Below are 27,279 nucleotides of genomic sequence, written 5' to 3'. Positions count from 1 at the left end.
ACATTGCATCAGAAAAGATGAAAGAGTATGAACCTGCAGGAGGTTCACAGTATATGGGAAAACACGGAAAAGGGAACTGGTAGTTCTGAAATATTCCCCTGTCTTTCTGCCTTGCAACTAAAAAACAAACAAGTGAGAAAAAAATAAAAGCGTAATACTATCCATCAATCCGAGGGAGGATTAGGGAGTATAAGTAGGAATAGGACAGATCTTTTAAAAGTGATTCTTAGGCTGAATTCTGGAGAACTTCCTTGACAATGAGATCTGCCAGGTTTTAGACTAGACACCCAAGTTGAGCGGTGACAAGTCAGTCGTATGGGGTATGTTATACTAGAATGGAGACAGCAATAGAAATGCTATAGCAAGTAATCACACCTTGCCTAGAGAAGGAACCAGATGGGCAGGCAGTGCTTTCTGCCTTCTCTTTTTCTCCTGTTACAGAGCTTTTAAGGCTCTTCTGAATGTTGGCCAAAATATCAGGCTAAGAGACAGTTTCCATCCTGTCCAAGTGACACCTGGTACAACCCACAGAGGAAGACAGATTTCTCCTTTACCAAGTACTGTGAAACGCAGTGCTGTGGCAGTGTATTTCCCAAAGGCCAGGTGTGGAGTTCCAGCCCCTGCTAACTACAACATGCGAGACGCGCTGCTCCGGAAAGGCAGAATTACATGCTGTGGCGCATCTGGTGCAAATGCCGGCATGTGCTTGGACATGACAGGTGGCTTTGAGCCCTCTGTTTTGCTTAAGTTCTACCTGCACCTTCCAATTCATCAAAATATTCTGCAGGCCTCTTAAATTTTATTTGCAAGTAACCCATAAAGGGTTCAAGAATGCCTTTGGAAGGCTTTCTGAAGGGAAACACACTGTTCCTTGTCAACAGATACTCCCACCTGGGTTTTCGTTTAGCTCCGCCACCTCACACTGGTCCCTTTGCCCCCAGCACTTCAGTTTCTTCACCTGTAAAATGATGAAGACACTTGGTCACCTCCATGGAGTGCTTCCAGGCATACAGAGGGAGCCTGGACCAGTGTCTGTCAGCACTAACCCTGGATGATCCTGCACACACCACGGCTACCAGGATTCATACCATGAATACTAGGGTTAGGACTTAACTTTAATTCTTATAATTCCTTCGTTTTCCAATGAAGGGCACAAAAACCCTGCTAGCCCCTGCGGAGAGCAAGCCACCTCGCCTGGGCAGCTCTCCACCAGGAGGCGAGGAGGCAGTGTCCCTCGGGCACTCTGCCCTCCCACCGAGATCACCAGAGGAGAGCTCTGCGGATGATAGCCACCCCAGGGCTCTCTGGCATGGTCTGAATTAAAGCTGTTTCCCTAGGTGCTGTCAGTACCTCTTCCCATTAATTCTATAGGGAGTCATTCGAGAGCCAGTAGGCTTCTGCCTGGCTTACTCATCCCAAAGCTGGGATACCTTAGGAAACATCTGTGCCTCCCAAATTGGAAGTAATTCCTGTTGGCACTGTGACCTTCTCCCAGAAAGCCATGAACATCCCTGGCTACAGGATCTGTTGATGGTCCATGTCTAACGCAGTCTGTGCTTAGTCCTCTCATAGCCCTGCACTCCATCACCCACCTGAACAAGACTCCATACACCTCTCTGGGCACCATTAAAATCATCCTCACTGGCCCTGGTTTAAGTCCCAGATGTTCATGGTATTTTTCAATCTGTGTACCCATGCTGCCGCAGCAGGCAAGCCTCTCACCTGTGAGGAGTTACAAGAAGCTGACCTATACTAGGAGGTGTGTTTTGGGACATAAAGAAATTCCTGTCTTTCCACACATCTCATCTTGTGTTTCCTCCACTACCTTGTGGGCTGACAAAGAGACCTGATTTTCCCAAATGCCCAAGGTGTTGGCTCTGCTGCCTGCACCCCCAGATGCACGCTGTGCCGACTTTTCCTCAGCCCATGGGCAAGTGAGCCACGTTCTCCTTGAGCAGGCTTAGGGCTGGAGTAAGGGGGCAAGCAGAGCAAGCACCTGCCAGCAGGGAGAGCTGGTCTGTAGGGATGTAGCACAACCAAGGACTCTCTTGATTTTATTTCCCATCCAGCTTAGGGGATGTCCCTGCTCCTCCATACAGTGCTCGCCCCAGGGACACATCTGTGAATACCTGCTGAATACTTGCTTTCATCGCTCAACTCTTCTCAGCAATCCAAAGATTTCAAATTAATTCTGTTGCAGACCCAGCTGCCAGTTTGTAGTGCAGACACAGCTTACAGCTGATGCACAGCCAGGGTAGTGACACTCCGTTCAGTCCATTTGATTTCTGAGCCAAGGGCCATCATCCTCCCACAAGCAAACACGTTTTCAGGGTACAATTTCTTTGTTTCCTTTTTGCTCCCAAGATAGTTCGCAGGGGAAAAAAATTAACCTACAGATTATATGTGCATGCAAAATACCTGGCAGTGATAAGAAAGGCCAAAGGTGGACGCTTTTGTATGTTACTTAAAATCATTCCACTTTCAAATTAATTATTTGAATCACTCATTAAAAAGCAGTATCGTTAAGACGGTGATGCAGCTGCAAATGGTGCTCAAATTGAGCACCCCTTCCAAACAGGTGACACACACCACCTGCTTTGACTATGTTATACATTAAATTGATCTTGCCAACTTATTTTAACAACGGTTGATGTCTGTCCTGTAGTGGGGAGAGCATACTAGTTGTCAAGTTGTCCAGTCTCTTTAAAGCTAATGCCGATTACTCCTCGTTAGTGCAGCATTTTTCTCTCCATTTGTAAAGAAAGCTTTGGGCACAACTCTCATATTTCCATGTGGCTCTTCTTAGGATAAAGAAGTCTTTTACCCCAGACTTAAGAAAGAGTGTTTTTCTGTGCCCCTAATCTTCTGCCCTAAGAAGAGCCCGTGTCCAGCCCTGCATTTCATTTGCACATTGTTTTTCTCTGGAAGCACAGCTCTTGGCCTGTCTGCTGCACAGACACCTTGCACTTTTTTGCATGTGCCTTTGGAACTCCCGTTTCTTTGTGTATGGGGCAGGCCCTTATAGACCTCTTATAAACTCAATTCTGCTCAAAGGTATTGAGAACTAAAGGGCAATGATAAGCTAAATGCTAAGGGTCTGATGTTGCTTTCTTTGCACCCCAAAACTCATGATGTGATCCAAGGGAATTTGAGTTGTGCAAGGATTGCAAGAAATATTATCTCCACCGACTATTTTATGGTTAACGGTTAACAGAACAAATCCCTCCATAGCCATCACTCCATGCTCTTCATTGTCAAGATATTCTCACGTTTTTGGCACAAATGATTTAGTGAGACCTTATGTTGCATTTGGTGCAAAGAATGTTTATCCTTATTTTGCAACATTAAGATACAAATTATATATTGCAGCTCTAACAAAGAGTGGTCACATGGAAAAGCATTTATATCCGCTTCATATTTTTAAGTAAAAAGCAATGATTTGAAAAATGCACTTAAATTCAAGTATCAAAATTTATAAGAAAGAACAGAAATAGTTCAAACATTAGATAATTATCTGAATATTCACAACATTTATGCCAAATCTAATATGATGCAGTCTGTGCTTTTATGACATTTTTATTATGTTTCTAAAAAGTGCATGCTGAATTTCATAGAATATAAAAATATGAATATTGATTTAAAATATCAGGAAATAATTTGTTCAATTTTTATTTTCAAAAGAGATGAAAAGTCCTATATTGCCTCTAAACCTCATCAGGGTTTTATGACTAATCACAGTGCTGCATGCATTGAAAGGCATTTTCTAACTTGTGTTGTATTTCATTGTTTGCTGTCATTGGTTTTACACTAGAATAAGGTAAGTACTTTCCCTGGATCAATATCAAATGTATGTTGCTGTTACAGCTACAGTTCTTGCACAGCTTTGTCAATGGTGGGTCACTGGAAAATCGTTTGTACACTCTTCAGATGTGCCATGTAGCTCCTGAGGGCCCTGATCCTGCAGCTCTTCCCCAGGGAGCACTGGGGGACGTTAAACTTAGCGGAAGGTGTTCAGGACCTCACCCCATACCGCAGTGGGAATTTCACTGAGGCTGCGCTGAGAAGGGCTTCTCCTTCTGCGGTGCAACGAGACCTGCCAATGGAGGGCACCCAGCGCGTGGCATGGGTGACCTCTCAGCTCCAAGGGGGAATTCCCACCTTTTTCTGTAATTAATGACCGCAGAGCTGAAGCCACAGCCAGGTAGCGTATGTCTGTGAATCCGCATGGTGGCACAGCCACGCGTGTCCCTTAGACCCACAGCAAGCGTCTCCCAGGTAGTTCTTTTGTTTCTTGTAGCTCTGCTGGTCTGTGCTGTCGCAGTTAATAGATACCACTAAGCAACATAGTTACTGAGCTCTGGGTTCAAATCTTGACCTCACCAGAGCCAAAGACCTTTGTCATTGATTATGAGCTGTCAGGACTTCAGTGAGAGCACATCACTTTTCTCATTATAGTACCCTCCTAACAAAGCATTTGTAATTCAGCCTCAAAATTTACCCCAAGCCTAGTCCTGAGAGGGATGCCTTTCCTGCTTTCTAAGACTTTGTTCATGTTTCATTTTGTTATCCAAAAATTTTTGTTTCTATTTGGTTCCTATTGTGCCCTGCCAATTATAAATAAAACCACAGAAATAATGAATGATGTTAGTATATACTGGGGTTTTTTTTAAATGCATATTTTTCATTCCATTTGGCTATGTTGTCTTTTCATAAATTTTAAATTGCAGACCTGTAGTTCAAACTGTGCTTTAGGAAACATGCAATAGCCACAACGGTCTATGAAAGTGTAAAGATCCAGAGCAACTGCTTCTCATAAATTGCTTTATTGTAGGTATTTACTGAACATGCCCCAGACAGAATTTTTCTTCTATATTGGTTGCATATTGTGTTCATCTAACTAGTATAACTCCTGTGACTTCACCGGAAAGTTATTTAGAGTTTCCTACATAAATTGGAGCAGTATTATCTTCTATTTATTTTTTAATAATGCACTCAAAACTGTCAAACAGATTATGCAGCAGTTGCTCCTATTAATTGCTTCTTTTGCTGTTTGCTCCATCAGCAATACACAGATAACTATTTTGGATCTGTACTTTTCTGGTTCACTGATGGTTCCGTGAAGGCACAGAAAAGGCAGGAGGCTCAGCATATGCTGACCAGTCCATTACACACTTCCAAAGAAGCCTTCAAGTTGCCACTGATATCCCCAGAAAGTTCCCTCCACACCCTCCCTTATGGAAGGAGGAGTCTATTCCTATTATAGCTTCATGCTGCCCGGCACATTTTGGGTGCTCCGAACAAGAAAACAACAGCAGAAGTATGGTAAAGCTTTTTATCAGTCTGTGAAAATACAAATTGAATTTGTTATTAATAGTATTGAAAGCATTCTTAAATCCACCAAATGCAAGAAATGTGTATGTACTCCTGCAAAATACATAATTCTTACTGTGAACTTATAAAGCACTATTGATCTCTCTTATACAGTGCTTACCTCCTACCAATATATAAAATTAATTCAGAAGAATAAATACATACCTACTCTGATTTTGTGGATATCAGACTATATGTAGTATATGATACGATAATATAATACATAGGGTATACATATTTACCTATAGCAAGAGTGAGAATCATGCCATGTTCTATAGCAGGAATGAAGGTTTTATGTGGCATCCAACCAGTAGTTGGAAAGTCTATCATCTCAGACATCAGTGAGGACAAGTTTGAACCATGTCAGTGCGAGTAAAAAAACAAGCATTTAATTCTTGAGAATTTAGATTTCTCTTATTTTTCACGTACTACATTGCTCTAGTGTTCAGTGTAAGACATAAATATATGCTTCTTTGTAACTTCTTGATAATCTTATAAAATAACAAAACAGAATGATCTACATAAAAAATTAGTAAATTTCTTTTAAGTTATTAGGTAACCCTTTCTTTGTTCCTTTTTTCAATTCTTTCTTTTCCCCTTTTTTTTTTTTTTATTCATTGGTTAAACATCTTCATCATAACTTTAAGGCCAGATACAAAATGGTTAGGCATTTGAAGTGAGATAGAGGCCAGGGGCACCTGGCAGTGTCCAAAACAAGTCCTGAAAATCTCTGCTGAGCTGCTGCTCAATGTGAGCAGACCAAAGGCAGGAGGGAGATGGGGGAAGGCAAAGGCCCCTGGGCCAAGGACTGTAGCTCAGCATGTGCCTCAGCTGTCCAAGTCTTGCCCAAGCTGAGACTCTCACAGCCAAGCTCAGTCCTAAATTTAACCAGGTCCAGAAACAGCAATTTTTTCAGCCAAACCAATTGACAGGCTCTGTTTGGTCCCACGTACCTAAAGCGAGGCCACTCAAAGTTGGGCTGTGCTTTCTCCCAGACCCCTGTCTCCTGTATTTTGGCTGCAGAGCAGCCTTCTCCCAGCAGATAGGTGCTCCATCCTCACTTCGTGGTTAGGATGCTCTTCTGAGAGGTGGGACGTCACCTTGAAGGCCCTGTGTCTAAGGAACCACCCACTTCCCAGGCAATGGGAATTAAAAGGAAGGCAAAATTAAGATCTCCTTCAAGCCTCATGACCAATGGCAGCCACGTTCAGGAGCAGGTTTGGGGTTGTGGTTTCCCTCCTGCCTGTGCCTCTGTGAGGCTCTCAGCATTGGAGTGAGGGTGATGTTCCACTGAGATGACTACAGGACCAAAACAAAGACTGATCTTCAATGCTTCTTTGCACTTGAGCTACCAAGTGGCATTAAAACTATATAAACTCACCACTGTCACTCTCTCACACAAACCTCTTAAAAATCAGCACAGACCTTTCCTTTTCACTTGTAGAAGTCAGGTGAAAATCAGGACAAGTCAACCTCAAACATTAACCCCCTCTCAATTGCCAAATGCTCTAGAGCTCTGCCTTACTGTGGGAGTGCCAAAAGTGATGCTGAGTATGGATCTATTTGCTTTCATTGTCACCAGGAGCTGGACTTAGTTTCACTCTTGTATGCACATTCCAGTGGCAAAAAAAAAAAAAAAAAAAAAAATTGGAAAACTAGTTGGGAAGCGACTTGGATTTGCGTAGGGGTTTATAACCTAGATTTTGACACAAGTGCTTTTATTCAGTTTAGTCAATCGTGTTCTAGATTAGCTGTTGAAAAGGGTATAACAGTTGTACAGATTTTTTTCGATGAAATTAGCATACTACAGCAAAAGCTGTCTTTGCCTCTGGAGGATCATACGTCATTGGCAAAGCATGCAATGATACATTTTTCCTAAGGGCCACATTCACTGAAAATAAGCTTATGCACTAGAGAGCAAAGTATGACTGATTACAGTATAAGTATTTACTTCTTACTCACAGAGCAAACACAAGTGAAAACCTGCCTTGCACCCACAAATGGGAGATTGGTTGACTGTAATGTCTACTGCAGGCCTTTACTTCACCTTTAAAATCTGATGGACTTCTTGGTTTGGGGGGTCCTGGTAACATCCTGTCCCTTGGAGTAGAGATGCTTAGGCCAGGCATCCTTCTCCCACTGCAAGATGAAGCTAGAAAGCACAAGGCCTAACTAGGCAGGGAGGATTAGGAGAGGGAGGCAGAAATTAGCCTGAGACTGCACAGATTCACTACGACTTTGCAGCTCCTTTCCCCTGGAAAACAAAACAAAATTTGGCCACACAGTCACCAGCAGTTCCTCCTGTGTGAAGCTCCTTACACATGTTGGAGTTGTCCTTGGGGTCTGCATGATTAACACTGTGCTCCGATCTCCTAAAGAAACTGCATCCTCTGACTGCATCTATGGGAGTATCTTGTACGCCATTTTTCCATGTGGAGGAAGGGGGTCAGGTGGCTCTAAAAACTAGAGTCTGGCAGTAGTATGTGATACTATTTTTAGAAGTAGTTCTCTGATCAAAAGTTCTTTCCCATACCATGGGACTCTACAGTGCAGAGTGCAAGAGTCACTGTCTCTCTTACAGCAACATCTCAGCTGCTTTATACATCTGGCCAAGCTCACTGCAGGTTGTAGGTCTGAAAGGAGACATCCTGTATCAGAACTGCAGAATACACAAACCTTTTCATTCTCCTGTAATTCTGAATGCACTTTGGCTGTAGATCTATGTAGACCTCTATTTGTGTGCATGCACTAGGGATTGGATATGTATGTAAATGGACCAAGAACAGGCACAGCCAGATGAAACTCAGTGGCTGTTCTGCAGTCCTCTGCCACAGTAGAGGCAGTAGGATGTAGAGGGTCCGTGGTGCTGCACATACAGTTCTCTCCAATGTGTATGCAAGTCTGTGTAGCCCATAAGTAGACTCAAAAGGATGCACCACAGATGTTACAGCTCCATTTCCAAAGCTGCTGAAATTTGGAAACTGAAGGCAGGAATCCAGCCCTTAGGAGTTAGATGGGTTTCAGGTCCTGAAGTCCCAGACAGTGTCTTGTCCACCACTGCCCTCTCATCATTCTTTCTTCCCTCAATGGGAGAAGCAGGAACCTATTCTAGGTGGGATAGGTCTTGTCCTCCAGGTAGGTTTTCCAAACAAGTGTCCCTTCTTCAGTTAGGCTGCAGTCAGGCTGTCTCTTGCCTGGTCTCCTTCCAGACATGATGATGCTTATTTTCCAGATCTTCCTTTCATTTTGGATGGGAGTGTATAGGGGAGGGAAACATTAAGTCTGCATAAAAGTGTTGTACTTTACTTCCTATATGGTAAAGATAATGAAAAGTGGACTAAAGTGGAAGATAATGGAGTAAAGGTTGTCTTCTGTTCTCAAGATAAAGCATAATGATTGAAGACAGGATAACTGGAGTATAAAACCACTGTAGAGAGATGCCCTGTATTGAGAGGGCATGAAGTGCATACAGCTTTAGTGAATCTGGCCCTAGGCAGCACAAGGTTTCATTAGCTGAAAGCTCTTAACCTTTCCCTAAGATAATGAATTGTAAATAAAAGCAAAGTGGGACAGATTCTCAATTGCCTTGTACCTTGCTGCTGTACAAAGGGTGCACTTCACACCACTTTACACAGGCTTGAAAGGTCATGCAAGGACAAAGAAGAATCTGTGCCACTAGCTCACTGCTCCAAAAGAATTTAAAGTACGTATAAAAGAAACTAACACTCTTCTCTTCCTCCGCCCTTTGATTTTAACAGCACTCGCAAACAAAATTACATGATGAATTTTTCACGGCAACATGGGCTCAGGCATTTCTACAACAGAAGACGAAGGTCACTTAGACGATATCCATGAAGAAATGAGAAATTTATTTTTTTTCCTCCCAACATGTGATGTGTTGCTTTCCATTCTTTAAATTTAGCACTGCGTCTGGTATCAGGACTTTTCTGCAACTGGCTTGATGAATAACTGAAAGCCTTTCTCAAGACAGAGTGTACACCACTTTTTCACACTGTGAACTAATGAGAAGTGACTTATTTTCTCATAGGTAAATGTTTTAATGTTGATGTGTCTGTGAAAATTGTGATCTGTTGTAATATCAGTTACAGTGGCAGTATTGGAAGTAAGCAACTAATTCTGTTTAACAGGAAAAAAGTTTAAGCACAAAGACTTTTCAGATTTTATGTTTAAAAAAACCTACATGCTAAGTACAGAATTTAACATTCTTTGTCACATAGGTATTTAAGTGCACTGTATTTCAGCTCTGTGTCATTTTATATGATTAAATTATCATTGTTTGTCCTTTTTGTATTCTCTTCTACAACATGACACATTGGCACTGTATTTACATGTTTTGTTGTTGTAATATTTTTGCTGCTGATTTTTGGGCTATTTACCTTCTGACAAAATGTATTAAAAAAAAAAATCAAAGTACCTAATCAAGAAGATAATTGCAAAAGTAGTTGTAAAGGCGTTGATATCCTTCGGTCTTATTCTTTGATATGTCTGTTGGTTAGCATTGTTTTGTGGATAAAAAAAAGAATGCTTGACATTAAACCTTTTTCTACTAAGGAGTTGTGGATGAAGCCCCAAACAGAAGTTCCCAATTCCCTGTCGTTTAAATGTAGTCAGTTCTCTGCAACTGATTTACTTACAGTAACTGCCATTTGGTGTCTGTAGTAATGAAGTGATTTGTAAACAGTGAAGGTTTCATCGTGTTCTCTTTGGTGTTTGTTTCTATTGCGGGTCATGTTTGTATCTTCTGATAAAGTTGTATCTACACCAGCAACGTTATAATGCCCCCATAGCCCTAAACTGTCTATTATCATAAATAAAATGCTTCACTTTATGGTGAACCAAGCTAAAGATCCATGCTTCAATAAAAATGTCAACAAACAATTCTGATGTTAGACTTCTCAAGCCATGTGGGCTTTACATGAAATCATAAACCAAATTCTTTTACTAAATACCTAGATTCTAACCCCAACATGGATGGTATTTTTTAATATTTAGTACATCACACTTAATAGCACTTTCCAAATAACACAAACCAAGAGATCTTCCCAGTCCCACCTGTGGGCATAACGTGGTCCATGGAACAGGTCCCGGTGCAAGGAATGAAACAATGAAACGGGACCACAGAACGATACACAACAATACACACTCTCACTCTTTTTTATCTCCAAACCCAACGTGCAATGCGCGATTTGGCATTTCCAAGCTCTAAGGACTACAGTACAGCACATAAGGAATCTGGTTCCAAACAAAGGAAGTTGCTAATTCTTAGAATCATAGAACCATAGAATCATTTAGGTGGGAAAAGACCAATAAGATCATCACGTCCAATCGTTAACCTAACAAGGCCAAGTCCACCACTAAACTATGTCCCTAAGCACCACATCTGTAATACCTCCAGGGATGGTGACTCAACCACCTCCCTGGGCAGCCTGTTCCAATGACTGACAACTCTTTCAGTGAAAAAATTTTTCATGATATCCGATCTAAACCTCCCCTGGCACAACTTGAGGCCATTTCCTCTTGTCCTATCCCTTGTTACTTGGGAGAAGAGACCAACCCCCACCTGGCTACAACCTCCTTTCAGGTAGTTGTACAGAGCGATAAGGTCTCCCCTCCTCAGCTGCTCCTCATCAGAGAGAAGTATCATATATACCTGCTGCACTCTTACATCATATGCATCTGCTTCTGGCTCCATACTGGTCAGAACCAGAACGGTGTTTGTTACACATCCATGCTTAGCCACCTAAAATGTGTTTCACTTTTAAGACGTTTTTGATCAAAGATACCCAAGCAGTGCAGGAAAAAAGGAGGTCATTCCGTGACCAACTAGGCAAAACCTTGGCTTGGTCAAAATTATGCAACAGACCTTTGACAGACCTGAAAGCTTACTGCAACAGCCCAGCCTCCTGCAGCTGCTCACTCGCCTGTACTGTTCCAGAATATGGGGTGTGTGTTTCCAATCCTTGAAACAAGATAAAGGATCTGTTCAGAGAAAGACCAGGAAGGAAAAAAAAAAAAGAGAGGTTATTAAAGAACATAATAGCTTAATGTTTGTACAGGAGATTTTAAAATATTGCAATAAAAGTTTCGCCCATTGAACAAACAAAAATGCAAGATATAAACACTCCTATTTTTAAAGATAATTTTATTTGCCCTAATATGTCAATAGATGGGTGATATTTTATCTAAAATGTGTGTGCAGCTAGTGTGTTGCTAGGCAATTAATTTATTTTAAAGACTTTAGATACAATGAGGCACTTAATCTGACTTCTCTTTCCAGGTAAGAGACCAGCATAATCAGAGAAGCTGCTTTTCACAATTGTATTTATTTCCTTTGAATAATGTATGTAATTATGACTGTTGAGGAATCCCCCGAGCATTTCACCAGAACAAACTACAAACTGGGCACAGGCTTTTCTCAAGAAAATCATCCCTGCTGGTAGCTTCCCAAGTGACATTGTCATTTGCCCTTTCCAGATTCCAGGAAGTTCTTCCTTACATTTTTTCCATTCCTACAGCACACAAGGTAGGGTGCATATACAGCATGCTCAGTGTATGTACTATTTTTCCTCCCGTATGACTGAAAACAATGAGTCATCTGACATTAAATAGTTGTTAAAATAGCAAGGGTGACACAGCACATAATCATAGAATCATAGAATCATAGAATCATAGAATCATAGAATCATAGAATGGTTTTGGTTGGAAGGGACCTTAAAGATCATCTAGTTCCAACCCCCCTGCTGCGGGCAGGGACACCCTCCACTAGAAGTCAACTAATCAACGGCAATAAACCAGTGACAGTGCTATAAAATGTACTAATAAGCTTATCTACTGGTATAAAACTTTGGCAGGCATAACTATGAAAAATGATGCTTTTAGTATATCTTATAGCCTTCCTTATTTCTCCTATCAGTTCACTAACCCATGTTCCGGTAGATTAAGGAGAACATAAGAGAAATGAAATAAAAATACAGGAAGACGAAGCTCTGACCTGCTGGAGTTCCTGGAACAACTAAAACCTGAAATTCTCATAATTTTTCCTGAATGTTCTTCTCTTGACCTTGCTTCATCCACAGGTGATAACATTACCTTACTGAGAGGAAATGAGTGTAGCACAAGTATTTTGAAGGACCGAATTAGGCTTTGCATGAACTTGACCATTTAGAGAAATGGGTAGAAATTAAATAACCCAGCAAATACACTCTAGGACAAGACATTGTCAAAGAGCAAGGTACCACCACAAAAAGTGGGTAAATATCTGGCTAGGCAGCAAAACTGTAAGAAGAGAATCAACAGCATAAAGCAGTTTTTTAAAAAAATGCCATTTTGCATTATATCAATAGAAGTGTTTATGGTAAAACTGCTGGTAAAGTAGACAGCAGTTGTCAGCTGTTGAGCCCTTCACTTAAACATAGATGTAAACAAGTTGGAGAGACTGCAGAGTACAGCAGCAAAAACAAAACCCTTGAAACCATGAGCTTCCAAGTAGAGAGAGTTGGTTTGTTTAGTCTAGAAAGGAAAACATTTGGAAGGAGACATGACAACAGCCATAAACATGGATCTATGTTTTATTTACTTGCTAACCCTTCATGGCAAATGCCAGTGGGTGGAAATGCATCATTTATCCATCAGTGGGGAATGGCATTTGGTTATTATCCAACCAGAAAGCTGTTGTGAGGCTCTGTAAGCCCCGCTGATGGACACACAAAGGGCTATGTGCAAGCAGCAAGGTACAACAGACAAACCCTGCTCAACTCAGTTTTGTAGTGAGGCTTAACTAAACATGACTCAACACTGGAATAACAGGAGCGAGCTAGCGGTAGAGGGGAACTACCTTAATTCTGAGCTGGTGAGGGAACCTCAAAACCAAATGAGATCAGTGAAAGGGCTTGCCTACCTTAAACATGGCCCTAAACAGCTCTTCAAGGGCTGCTAGCAATCTGGAGCAGCTGAGACCACACGACCACATACAGCACGTCTCCTGTGAAGGAGCAGATGGAGAACCTACCACCCATAGATGATGGATCTGCTCCTGGAAGAAACAACAATGAGATATAAGGCTGCAAAAAGAAAGACATTGAGGTGCTGGAGCGTGTCCAAAGAAGGGCAACGAAGCTGGTGAAGGGTCTGGAGCACAAGTCTGATGAGGAGCAGCTGAGGGAACTGGGGTTGTTTAGCCTGGAGAAAAGGAGGCTGAGGGGAGATCTGATCACTCTCTACAACTCCCTGAAAGGAGGTTGTAGCCAGGTGGGGGTTGGCCTCTTCTCCCAAGTAATAAGTGTTAGGATAAGAAGAAATGGCCTCAAGTTGTGCTAGGGGAGGTTTAGATTGGAAGTTAGGAAAAATTTCTTCACCGGAAGGGCTGTCAGTCATTGGCTGCCCAGGGAGGTGGTTGAGTCACCATCCCCAGAGGTATTTAAGAGGCACGTAGATGTGGTGCTTAGGGACATGGTTTAGTGGTGGGCTTGGCAGTGCTAGGTTAACTAGTACTCAAGTTGGACTTGATGATCTTAAAGCTCTTTTCCAACCTAAACAATTCTATGATTCTATAGAAGTCATATGGGTGACACATGGATGAACTGCCTAGTGTTCTCCCTATGTTACTGAAGTTTTATGACTGTGGCTTTGTTCTTCTCTGTGCCTTCTCGATTCAGCTGAAGGGACAGACCTAGCAGCAAGCCTAAGGACTTAGGCTCCTGCATGGCTAATTACCACAGAGCCCGATGAGGAGAGTTTGAGCCAGCACCCGGCAAGGAGGAGCCCAGTAACAGCAGTATTCCAGGGATGGAGGAGTACTGTGCTGGAGGGCACTGATAAATGCTGGGTTTATAGTTTGAATCTGTATTTCTTTTGAAAGAAAACAAGCTTGTTAAGTTTCTTTAGGGGGAAAAAAAAAAAGAGGGTGTGGTTGTGCTTTTGAGCTGTGCTGTTCAGGGGAGATCTGTGAAAGAGTTAGTGGCAAAGAAGCTGTTTCAGAGGGCTCGGCTGTTTTCCTGATTGCCTCTGGGCCAAAGGCGGGCCGGTGGGAGGTACTGGGCAGCCACAGGTTTCAGGGCCACTTCTGCATTAGGATGCTACTGCTGACACCACAAGAGCTGGCTGATAGCCCCAGGTCCCTCCTTCCCTGCACACTGACTGCGCGCACACACGCCAGTCTTCTGCTGATACCGTATTGCTCCAGGTGTGCTAGAAACAGCACGTGCAAAGCCATTCAACTGGGTTACACTCATGAGTGGACACCCAATGTAGTTCATTTAAAACCACAGCCTTCTCAAGGCACATTTTAAAGGATTTGAGTTCAACCCCTTTTAAGGAACTTCTCATGATAAAAAGGAAAATGTCCTGGTGTTTGGGCCTCTGCTAGAATAATTGTGCTATTATGGGCAATAATAAAGCTTGACATGACTAATGCAGCTGTATAGGATGTAGGTGGTAAATACTTAACAGGAGCAATTTGAGAACCAAGCCAACTCCCACTGAGATCAGTGGGAAAATCCCTGTAAATCTAATTTCACTTCAATCTGGAAACGTCCACCTCAACTTCACTAACTCGGCTGGTTTGACCTGTCCTAGACTCACAGCTTTCCTTACGCTGCTGGAGAGCAGTGGTTCCCGCGGCTCCGTCCCCTGTGAGCCAGACAAGCCCTCAAAGCTCACACTGGGCTCTCTGTCATCACACAGCTCCAGTGGTGTCTGTGCCATTAACTAATTTCCCTCAATTATCCTCCACAGAAGTTTCTTTAGTCTCTCCAATTATCCATATTGTTTATTCTGTATTAACTTCCCCTCCCTTTTTTTGTTTTGACCAAAAATCTTTTCATCTTGTTCCTACTGAGTTCAGCACTATATTAATCCCTGCCCTTCTCTCAGAGCTGAAGAACTGAACCATCTTTTACTATTTTAGACAATGCTGGAAAGAAGCAATAAAAAGAACTATTAACCTTCCCAATGGGTCACACTAAAATGCGCACAAGAAATTAAAACCAGCTTGTATTTAAATGCAACCATTGACACAATTAGTGTAACATAATCTGCAGCGTGGATTACTGTAACATTCAAAATGATTTATACCTTTGTAGATTTTTCTAGCAGGAAATTTGCTATTCCCGTGTTTGTTTCGGGCTTTCTCCTCTCCCTCCTCTTTGTGCAGGGTATATAAGCGCAGGTCTGCCTGTGGTATGTTAGTGCAGTATATGCTTTACTGGTAATAAAGCATTTCAGAATTTCAGTACATCTATGGTGACGCCACACCTTCATAAGGTAATTAAACCTGCATTCTAACACAAGCTACAGATGCCCAAGTTCAGAAAAAAATTAGCTTTTTGGATAAATAAATATGAATTGAAAAAATATGTTTTTCCCAAAGTATCTCCATTTACCCAGTTCTGTATAACAATGGCATCCAGCACCATTCCACATGAAGTCCGAGGTATGTGGCGTATCTAATAAAGCACTCGGAAACTGTTCAGCAAAATGCCTTTTTGTTACAGCCTATTTTGGACAAAACTGGTTATAACAAACCTCTTATTTAAAATGCAACTTTTGAAATGTTTTGACCTTGAAATTTCTCAGTTTGACAATACTGCAATTTAAAGTACTTCAGCTTGAACTAATTTAAATTTTATTTAAGTTACTCTTAAATTCTAACAAGGGCTGACATGTCAAGGAATTGTTTTAAGGTTTTCAAAATAATACATTCCTGTAGACACCAGGTTTAAAATTTTTTTCATTATCTCAGTGTGTAAGAATTTTGAAATATTTTTTTTTCCTACCAGTTCTATATACAAACTCAAATCTCTGAGGTGTGAAAACATTTTCTCCTCGGCAAGAGAGAACGCACTATCATTATGTTGGAAAACATTTATAAATCAAGGACTGAAAGATGACATCTGGGAAGATATTTCACTACTAATTCCTGCGTATTCACAAGCAAATTGAAACCTCCGTATCCTCTGCATCCCAAAAAACTACATCCAGTCATTTGTGAGACTGACCACTCTGAAGCCCAGGCTGACAGCGTGCTTCTCAGACAGCAGAGCTGGCAAAAACATGCTCCTTATTAAAAAAGAAGAAAAATAATTGTAAGTCAGTCTCTTGAGGCATTCAATCAAGATGAAGTCCCTCAGAAATTTGCATTCATTTACATGACTGGCGCGTGTCTGTCGCCTGGTGAAGATGTCTGCTTTTTCAAATTAACTCCAGACAATCAATCTTGAGGTTTCTTCACTGGAATTTTGGGACATCCTAACTGAGGTTTACTGAACCAACACCACAGCGTCCCCCATCACCGCGCACACGAGTGCAACAAAACCAACCAGGCCATGTCCTGGGTATCGTGCCACTGCCAGCCAGTGCCCGCCCCACACTCCCCAGGTATATTTCTTAAATTCTAAATAAATTCTATTTATTTCGTGTGTGTGTATGTACATAGATATCCGAGAGGGAGGGCGGGGGTAACAGCCAGCTACACGAGGGGCAGGGCCCAGGCCGCTCGCAGCGGCCACCCCGGCCCCGGGCGCGGCCGCCGGGCACCGCTGAGGTAACGGCCGCAACAGCGCCGCCGGGCGGGGACGCGCACCGGCTCCGCGCTCACGCGCGCCGCACGCGCGGCCCCGCGGCATTCTGGGACTTGTAGGCAGCAGCGGGTGCGCGCCCGGCTGGGCCTGCAGGGGGGACTACGAGTCCCAGCCGCGCCCGCGCTCGCCCGCGGCCGGCAGAGGAGGAGGCGGGGGGTGGCGGCCCGCCACCGCCCGCCCCGCACCCCTTGCGCTCACCTTGGGCGCGGAGAGGGGGCGGTGTGCGGCCGTCGTCGCGGCTGACTCGCCACCGGGCTGGAAGGAGGTAGCACCTGGAGGTGAGCGGAGTGCGGCGTGCGGGGCCGGCCGCGGAGGGGTCCCTCCTGAGGGGGGGGAGCCTCGCCGTGAGGAGCGCCGGGTCGGGGTCGCGCTCTCCCGGTGCCTGCGGTTCCAGCTGGGTCATCCCGGGCCAGGGGCTGGCCTGGGGCGGGGGAGGGATGTCTCGCGGGGTGCTCCCGCCTCTCACCGTGCCTTCCCTGCTCCCTTCGCCCCTTCTCCCCACCGGCCCCTGCCTCCTCACACCGCGCTCTCTTGCCGGCCCCCGGCGGAGCTGCCCGAGCTTCGTGGGCGACAGGAGCGGTTTGAAAGGCACTTGTCGTGAACGCCTTGTCCTGGCAGCCGGGCTGGTCTGCGCCTCCTGCTTAATGCCCTCCTTAAAGCTCAGGGGCTGCCTGGACAGCAGGCAGCACCCACGCAGCTAGTAGCTCTAAGGTACGCGCAAAACACCCCGGATAACTTGCAAAAGAAAAATGAAAGGGGAAACTAGAGGAAGGCTGAGAGATCAGTCATTTCCTCGTCTAGTGGCTGCAACCCTCTGACTTGAAGCTACGGGCTGTCTGTTTAGGTCAGAGTGACTGTCCAAGAAGTCTTGTAATAAAAAGAAATAACCGTTTTGCGCTTTGTTACTAGCTTCGACCCAAAAGTCTTTCAACCCTTTCCAAAAACCTTGATTGAACTATTCCCCCCCCCCCCCCCCCCCCCCCCCCCAATTTTCTGGCAAAGAATAAGATTGTGGCTTTCCCTATGTCAGTATTTTTTTAAGTTCTGGTCTGCGAACTGTGAGAACATTTTGAACTCCTTAGAAGGGGATCAGTGAAAGCAACCAGGAAAAGCCAGCCAGAAGACTAAGTAGGCTTAAATTTGCTGTGCTGGTGCCTATACTGCAATTGCAAAACTTTTAATTGTCTGAACATTGAAATACGTTTGAAAGCTGTTTTCAGGATGCTTCAGAATTTCAGATAACCCAAATGGCTGTCGCAGCAGGCATTTAGAGATAGTCCAGGAGTAAGAAAAAGAAAAAAACAAAAATTACTGCCATTATTTCTGGTGATGATTCAGCAGAATGTGCATTCATAATTCTTCATATCTATCACAGTAACACAGTTGCACAGCATTAGTTTGGATGGGGATGACTGACAGTCTTAGCAAGGATCTGACCACTGGAACGTTTTTGGCTGAAGTTTTCACAAAGGAAGACTAAAATTTTCAGGTAGACTGAAGTGTCTTCTACTAAATGTGCAATAGAATGTATTCTGGGTCAACAGATGTCTTGATTTAACGGTTGGACTTGATGATCTTAGAGGTCTTTTCCAACCTTATGATTCTATGATTGATTTATATTACAGAATTTTCAGAAGTAAGATGCTACTTTGCTAGCTGCTGTAGAAATGGAAAAACTAACTGTACAGTTTCAGAAGGAAGCACATCTAGGAGGATCAACTCTCGCACTGGCCTTCCTCAAGTGGTAGTAATCATGCTTTGAAATATTTGGTTTATGGCAATTCCAAGTCTTCTCAGGATGCACAATAGGTGTTCCAGCTCTTCATTTAGCAGTATTCCTGAACGGAAGTATTTCCTTAATTGTGTTGCAATGTATTGTGAAACATCTCTGAAAAGGAATGGGGAAAGGGTATAGGGAAAGAATGGAGTTTCACCCATGCAAAGCTGCTGTTAGTAGCTGTTAAAGCATATTCATTTGAGATAGCATTTACCTATAGACTTGAGGGCCTTAAACTTGGCAGACTCGTGCTAAAAGCCTCACTATGCTTAAAGGTACATTTGAGGGGGGCGGAGCTGGGGCAATAGTGGGTTATAACCAGAACAAAATTTCAGTGAAGGAAAGCTTGAACTCCAATAAGAAAAAAAACCTGCTGAAGATGGCTGAGCATAATCCTAGGGGAAGGGGCCTAGGAAATGGTGAAGTCTTTAGCCTCTGCCACAAACTGCACCCAGATTTCTGAGCTGAGTGCTTACTGAAGTGCTCTGTTGGTTCAGCCATCAGATCTTAAGACTTGGAGCATTAAACAGCCATCAAGTATTGCCTTTTCTTTGGAGTTTGTAGTCCATTACTGTGGTTCAAATCATATCTTTAGCACACGTTTTTTCATATAGTAGTCTGTCCCCAAGGATGTGATGTTTTTAGAACTTAAATATTTAAAAAACACACGGGAAGTTGTTTATTATTTAACATGACACTAAAATCGTGCAATACTGAGGCATGAGATCTAGCAGATGGCTGCAATACCATTGTTCTTTTACTAGTAACTTGAGAAAGAAGAACTGAACATGTGTTTATCTGCTTTGACTATTATTATAGTATAGATAGACCATTATTGTCTTAAACAACTATTTATTTGGACTGTAGGCTCTGTAAGTGTGACCAAGACTTTTGTGCAGCCCATGAATTGCCTACAGAAGCACAGAGTCCTTTGAGCTCCTCTTCCCTTCTTGGTTTGGCTGATCATCTGCTAAAGTCAGCCCTGTTGGGGAGGTACAAAGGAATTTGTGACTCTGGAGCCTGCTGCTTTTTTTTGTGTCTTGAGGAAGTTTTCCCCTGGAGAAGACAAGCCTCCACTCTACATTTTGGTGGGGGTTTTTTGTTCCATGTTTTCTCTGTGTTAGCCCTCCCCTGCACAGGCTGTCCTAGCCATGCTGCTTTGGTCAGCTTTAACTTTGGTTATGCCAGTTGTTACCAAGCTAGAGGTCAGTGTGGTAGTAGTGGCTACAAGTCATGTTGTAAACTTGACAGGATTAAACTTGACAGGACCCAAAATAATTAGGCCCAAACTATGTCTGATCTAATAGGCAGCTATTAATGCTTAATATATCATTGTCCCAGAGTTCCCAGTTTGAATGCACAGTGACTGAAGTATTTACATTATGGTAACTTTCCCAGCGACTTCTTAAAGGTATCTAGACATGGTAGCATCAGACCTTTAGCTGAATAATGGAAGCGGATCTCAAAGAATAATGAAATTAAGATGACATGGTATCTGTGCATGTACATTAGATGTCAATTTGATGATTAATTCAGAGTATGCAAAATTCCTGGGAAGAGCTTGTGTTACTTCAGCCATCCATTCTTCCCGTGCTGACATTAGCACGCAGGGAGAAAGCCAGAAAGTCTTTCATTCTTGTCTACTAATTATGCCATCTTCTCTCCAACTCTGAAACAGGTTGCTTTAATTCACAACTCAAAGTTCAGTAGCTTTCATGGGTTCCCTCATTTCTTCATCCTAGTCACTTTTTTCTAAATAGCTTTACACAAGGGTCTTTTGGCATATCTCATGATCCAGCATTTATTTCCTTCTGGATCTGATGAAAATGAACTGCTGACTGCTGTTTTTTCTTCTGTGTCGTTGATATAATTTTTCCATAAGAACTGGTTTTCTAAAGCTTGTGTTTTTCTGTCTGTTTGTTCGTTAGATCTGTAACTTTTAGCACAAGAAGCCCATGCTGAAACTAAAATTCTTAAGCTCAAATTAGCCCTATTGATTTCCCAGTTAAGTTTAATGAATTAAACACCTTCCTTATCGTGATGTGTTCCTTCTCTAGATCTGTTAGCCAGCAGAATGTTGACCTGCTAGATAGTATTTCTTGGTAGTCCTTCTTGAAAGTGTTTCTTTATATGGCTACAAAACCTGCCATTACTATTATTTTATAGCTAGTTATCTATAGCTTTTTGCTCTTCAGAAGTATAAACAGCAGCAAAGTCCAAGTTTTGTAGTTATTTGATGTGTGCCCAGGTAATGAGAAAGCTATAGACAAACAGATGATGTCCGGTATTTCCATGGGTATGAAGATACAGCTGTAAGTTTGTGCAGGCAGTTGAATGGGTTTTGCCAGTCAGTTGCATTGATGAGATTTAGATTTTATTAATGATCATGAGAGTGCATATATGAGTAACTAGCCTATGCAGGAAGTTGGACTATTATTCTCAGACTTACATTAACGGTTTCTCTTGTTTTGTGCAGTAGCAAGTTGGGAAGACCTTCCATGTTACAATTGTGTGATTGCCTCCTTGAGAATTTTTTTGACAATGAATCTGTATTTTCACTGCCTGGGTGGAGTCTCTCTTTCTCCAGCCTTCACTGAAGAATTCTGACCAGCTTTGCACAGGCAGTGGATCAAGTTTTACTGCTCTGCTTTAACTGTTGCCTACCATTTCGTATGTCCAATTTTGTTTGTGTTCTTGTGGTGTTGTGGGGTTTTTTAGCTAATTAATAGAATTTAATCTATTGATTGAAAACCTGAGATTCTGACACCTAGACTGGGCTAGAGCAAAGGTCAAATTGTTCATTTTCATTTCTTTTTTGAAATCAGGTTCTGAGGCAGGGCTGGGATTTTTGAGAACTCAGAAAATCTCTCATAGCTAAAGCACGGACAGAATTTTCCCATCCAAATAAAAAATAGCAGTGTCTGTCATTTGAAACATCCTTGTTGGAGTTCAGTCTAGTTGGGCCAGATCAAATTAAGGATCGGGCTGATTTAGCGTTACAAAATTTCAGTTTTGCCCACCTGGTTTTCATGGAGCAGAATTCAAAACTCCATATACCATCCAGGAGAAAACTTGGATTGCTACTCTGAGGCAGCCTGTTCCTGTTCTCATGGATTTCTGCTAAGCTCAGGCATGTCTGAAGAAGTCTGTCTTGAAGAGTCATGTCAGGAACAAAACCACAGATCTTTCATAGATACAGCCTTCTGTCACGTCTTCTCTAAATACTGAAGTTTTGCTGCTGCTGTTATAACTTTATGGCATAATATGGTTAAAGTCCTTTCCCAGACCTGAGTTCAGTTACCACTTCAGCATGTTGGAATAAGGTTCTTGCAAGAAAAGTCACCCGAAAATTACTCGATGAACCTTTCTTCATATCATTTGCACGATCCTCAGCCCAGACACCCTCGTTGCTCTTCAAGTTCCTTCATTCTGGCACCGTTTTAGTGTTAGCTGTTGCAGGAATCCATTAATGCTGGGTTGTTCTGCCAACACAGTCACTTGGAGAGCTCTTTGCTGCTACAGACCTCTTTGAACTAAACTCAGTGACTGACATCTTTACAAATCTGGTATAGATGATGTTTTGGTAGGTAGATTCTTAGCTTTACTGCATGCTTGGATGCTGAACACAGCTACTCTTAGAGCTCTTCACGGAATATACATATCTTCAGTTCTACCTAATAAATGCCATTGATTTATGAAGACCTGACCAACACATCTGAAAGTCCTGTGTTTCAATAGCCTAGTAAAATTAAAGTGTAACTGCAAGGACGTGAACCTGGTAGGTTGTTTTATCATTCCTGTACTCCGTAGCATAGAACCTTCAACATCGGAATATGTTCAGTGTCACTGGTAACTAGTGTCAGTTCAAAGCAATCTCTGTATGTTGTCCATCTTATTTGATTGCTCTGACTGGGATTGTCGAGGCATTTCTTTACCTGTATGAAGGTTAGCCTTTTTACTTGTGTAGTTAAGAACAGACATGGAGCTGTGTTACATTAAAATGTGAGCTCTATCACCAGCTACAGAAGACAGGTGGAGCCATAAAATGAGTCTGCAAATAAAAGAGGGGGTTGCTGTGAAATACTTGTCAGAGAAACTTCTTTACATGTTCATTTTGCTTACTACGAATTTTAAATCTTTCAAGGAAAAGCAGTATTGGCCTGTGTTTGCTGCACTCCCATGGCCTTTATGTGTAACCTCAGCATCAAGATGTTGAGGAAGGTCATTCCCACTGGCTGGCAGTCACCTTCAGAACATGAGGCAACATCCTTAAGTACATAGACAGGAAAATGCTATTGCTTGGATAATATAATCTTAACCAAGCAGCAGTTGCATAAAAGGGGACAGCATCTGTCACAAGTCATGTCCTACTCACTGCTTATGGAGGATTTGGTTTGATTATGGTGCGCAAAAGTTATACACAGAAAATGCATGTTATAAAGATGCTGCCAAGAATGTGATGTTTCTTCCAAATACAGATCCTAACATGGATAGGGAAGTTGAACTTCTCACTCAAAACTAGCAGAAGGAGAGTTGCAGCGTAGATGATTAGTTATTGTTACTACTTTCCCAGAGAGTGTCTGCCCTGTGCTGAAGTTTTGTTGGCTTTGTCAGAAGGAGCAGTTCTTCAGGAATTTCTTCAGGCACTGCAATGGCTGTAGCCTGTTCTGCAGAGGGGCAAATCCTTTTAGAAAGTGTTAGGAAGAGAGCCTCATACAGGGTTTTTGGAGACATTTCAAAACTTAATATTAGCTAAGTAAGGTAGTTACTTCATGCTTTGTTTTCAGCAGTGAAACTGCAATATATATTTATCCTAAACCCCCTCTTCTTCCCTCCCACCACCCCAGTCATTTTCTTCCTGTGACCACACTGTGGTTTACTATCCTTCAGCTTCCCCTGTGACTTGAGAGGTTTGCACTGTAAACACGATGACTGAAATGACTTTGGTTATAAATAACAAGCTTCTGCGTTTCTGTTGGTTTATTTATTTTTAGCTTGATGCAGCACTTGAGAGAGTAGTGATATGTGTAAACAGGGTTGATGAAGAAAATACAGAGGGGGAACACTCTTTTGGTGGCTTCTCTGCCAAAGGAAATGTATCATGTAACTTCTCCCTTCTGCATAGACGCTTGTTTGATGTCTGCTTGTTCCACTTTGCCAGAAAAGGTGAACCAGCTGCTGGTGGTCACTGATGCGCTGAGGTCACATGAGCTATAGAAATTATTCTGAGTTAGCTTGGTGTGTATGCATGATCTTGATTTATGTTCTCTCCTCTGATCATCAACAGGAGCTTTACGATAAAGACTGCTCCAACAAAGTTTTTGGCAGCGGATTGCCTCTGGAAAAATGAAGCTAGCTAATGATTACCTGTCTCTGAGGGGGTGTACATCCTTATCAGTGGGCTTAAGCATGACAAAGGGGTCATCAGCCATGGTACCACTTTGATTAACTTATCTGATTCCACTATCACTAGCTACTGCTTTTGGATTTCAAAAGGGGTGAGTACGGCAGATTCAGACCCAAGGTCACTAAAGCCACAAAAAGCAGGAATAAGAACGATCATATTTCCAAGGGTTCTCATGGTCATCAACATGTTTGCACTGGAAACAGAAGCTGTCTCTTATCTATATCTGAGAGAGAAGGAGGCCAGTGTTCTGCTGCTCAAAGTGCTCCAGGTGTTTGTCTAATGTGGAACTGATTAAGTAGCTCAATCATCATAACAGGTTCCCAAAACATTCTCTTGTTGAAAACCAAGATAAGATTGCTGGTTGATAAGAGATACTATTAAAATACTAATAAATTCATTAGTCTGTGGAGTAAATCTTTAGAGGCTAAAGTATTTTTGGCAAGGAACGTGAAATATAAAATAACCCTTATCAGTTATATAAGTTTGTTACCATTTTCTCAGACAAGGATCTCTGTGCCTCACATGCTGTTATTATGCTCTTTTCAGTGGGTAAGATCAGTTTATTAGAGGAAAATGTATCATACTGAATCCAACAGCCTGAGGAAGGCGAGGCAGCCGCTGTTCCTGCTGCTCTATATCCCTAGGTATCAAGGCTGAAGATGTATTCCCGGCAGGCATATGCACACAGAACACGTATATACACAACATAGTTACATATATCCATGGCAAGTCACACAGATTAGACAGGCAACACCAACAACTTCATCCTCCTCCCCTCTCTGGCTAAGCAGGATGGAGGCTCAATAGTGAGAATATATATACGTATATAGAGATACACACACACATATGTATGTACAAGGTGGATCCCTCCAGCAACTGGGCTCAGACACTGAGGCTGCCCAGTAGCTAGCTCCTGCATCACAGTCTCCCCACTTGCAGGCAGCTGGGCATGTGAGCCCCCGAGGTCCTACCCCACTCCAGTTGCTGGTGCAGACCATCACATGCACACACACATGGCTGGCCAGGACTTCCCAGGTCCCAATAGCTGCCTCTCCTGTGCTCTTACTCTCAGAGATACACAGATGCTTTCACATCCAGAGCTGGCAGGGACACCTGTGGTCCCATAGCTGACCCTCCTGTGCTGCTCTGGACTGGTGGAGATGAGCCTTTCATGGGCTGATGTCTCCTGTGATGGACCTGCGAGTAGCCCAGCAGGGTATTATCCAGGCTCTCCATCCTGCTATTGTCCTTCTGAGTAACTCTGTGGGTGTGCGGAGGAGCTTTTATCGCACAACCCAACACTGTTTACGTAGCCATCTCACCTTTCTATGTGGAGTAGAGTGGAAATTTTGCCTGTCTAAAAGCTGTATAGGAATTAAAGATCCTATTTTAATTTTTTTTTTCTCCAAAGGTTTACTCCTGGAATGCATTTCTTAGCTTAGGACCCACACAAGGAAAAGCAAACAAGCAACAGCAGGTACTGTCATTTTCATGCAGACAAAGCTTACTGCTATGATTTCTGAAAACTCCCAGACCTTTATCCAAAGGAAGATAATCTATTTGTTAGTGGATTTAGTGGGAGTGGTGGAGGAGGAATGAGGATGATAAGTACAGTCCGAGAAAACTAGGAGAACGCATTCCTTATGACCCCACCCAGCCATTTTACACCTTTGTGCTTGTTTTAAAAAAACCTTCTGTTCCGGCTTGGTCTACTTTTATATGTGTCACTCAAGGTGATAAGTGGAAAGGTATAGGGCACTGGGGAATAAGGCCAGAGAGGAAAGAAATATATGAGAGAACATGTGATTCCTAAAATTGCCTCAGTTTTCATGTCTAGCCTCTTCAGACAGTAAGACCAGACTTGGCAATAACTCTGCTTTTCAGTGTATGTTTGGGAGAACATATTTTACAGTATTTCCACTAGCTCTTCGGCTGATGGCAGTCATCTGTATTTGTAAGCTTAAAGATGCAAAATACTTAACAGACTTTGCAGTTCATAGTCAAATTTGGAATTCCCCAGCACAGATGCATTTTTCTACTATACCGCTGTACTACTACCGTCCACCTGTGCCTTTCCACTGTTTAAAGCAACTCTGTGCTTAGCTACCAGAAGAAAGGTTTTCTGCTCTTTTGAAATAGTCAAGTCAATGGATCTGCCACTGACTCCCCCCTGTAGTTCAGATAAATTCAGGTTAGATACACACGGTTAGAGCAAAAGTGCCCCATTTTGTAATTACAAGTCTATTAAAGCTGCAATACTCACACAGTACACTATTCTTCATGTCTCCAGCTTCTTTTCTTTTCCTTCCCATAGTCATAGTTTGAATCTAAGGAACAGCAGACAAATCATGGTCCTTATAAATTTTATGGCTGCATTCTAATTCGTATGGACTGGACCAAAAATTATTGTCCTCTACAAGAACCAGTGCAGATAGCTTTATAGCCCTCCTTTATGGTCTAAGGTTGGGAAGAGAAAGTACTTAATTATTAGTGATAGTGTTATAAATTGATGTTTGCTTCACTTTTTTTTTCTTTAACACCTTCAATTTGATAATAGCAGTAAAGGCACAAGACAGACCTTTATCAGTCAGATAAAGAATTGCAAACTCTTAAGTCTTTTGCATACAGCTTTTAACTACTTCAGCTCAACTCGTATCTGGCTGATAAGATTAATGGCAGCTTTTCTTACGGCTTTTTAGTTGTATTCTTAACGTGAAGTTCAAAGGTTGTCTGAGAGCAGTATTATGCTATTAATTAAGACTCAAATGCCCAGAGATTGCCTTTCTCTTCTTTTGGATAAACATCTGGGAGTTTTCTGAAATCATAGCAGTAAGCTTTGCCTCCATGAAAATGACAGTACCTGCTTTTGCTCTTCCTCAAGCATGCTGGGAGTGAAGGGCAAGACTGAATTTCCAAGCCTTGGATATCTCTGTTAGCAGTTTGTTATACTGCTATTCAGAAAACACCTGGAGAGACACTTCAGCCAGTCATGAAATGCTGCTATGTTGCTACTCAATGGACAATGTGTATCATCTGTTGTAAACGCAAGCCTCTCAATCCTTGCTCTGTGCGTGCTTTTGCAAAAGAGATGGATGATATTAAAGACTTCCATCTTTATTGTATTTTCT

General features: G+C 42.5%; 2 protein-coding genes and 1 long non-coding RNA gene across 8 annotated transcripts in view; 2 read left to right on the top strand and 1 right to left on the bottom strand.

The window, feature by feature from the left end:
* RELN (reelin) overlaps positions 1 to 10,269 on the top strand; it is a 297,263-nt gene extending 286,994 nt beyond the window's left edge. The window contains exon 64 of one of the 2 annotated variants that reach the window (XM_075738184.1): positions 9,129 to 10,269. In XM_075738184.1, the coding sequence (XP_075594299.1) occupies positions 9,129 to 9,225 (97 nt within the window). In that variant the 3' untranslated portion in view covers positions 9,226 to 10,269. Of the gene's footprint in view, positions 1 to 3,681; positions 3,978 to 9,128 lie in introns of those variants that run through there. The other variant, XM_075738246.1, reaches the window with a different exon arrangement.
* LOC142599474 (uncharacterized) overlaps positions 1 to 11,366 on the bottom strand; it is a 36,578-nt gene extending 25,212 nt beyond the window's left edge. The window contains exon 1 of the long non-coding RNA XR_012833050.1: positions 11,255 to 11,366. This is a non-coding gene — a long non-coding RNA (uncharacterized LOC142599474). The remainder of the gene's footprint in view (positions 1 to 11,254) is intronic.
* Positions 11,367 to 17,103: 5,737 nt separating this feature from the next.
* SLC26A5 (solute carrier family 26 member 5) overlaps positions 17,104 to 27,279 on the top strand; it is a 40,648-nt gene continuing 30,472 nt past the window's right edge. For 2 of the 5 annotated variants that reach the window (XM_075737021.1, XM_075737252.1), the window contains exons 1-2: positions 17,109 to 17,245; positions 18,343 to 18,456. The gene's annotated coding sequence lies outside the window, so the exon portion shown is untranslated. Of the gene's footprint in view, positions 17,246 to 18,342; positions 18,457 to 18,611; positions 18,712 to 27,279 lie in introns of those variants that run through there. The other 3 variants (XM_075737334.1, XM_075737097.1, XM_075737172.1) reach the window with 3 other exon arrangements.

Source organism: Balearica regulorum, chromosome 1 (assembly GCF_011004875.1).
Source record: "Balearica regulorum gibbericeps isolate bBalReg1 chromosome 1, bBalReg1.pri, whole genome shotgun sequence".
Lineage (NCBI taxonomy): Eukaryota > Metazoa > Chordata > Aves > Gruiformes > Gruidae > Balearica > Balearica regulorum.
Note: the sequence above shows the minus strand (reverse complement) of the source record. Positions and strands in the feature narration are given on the sequence as shown.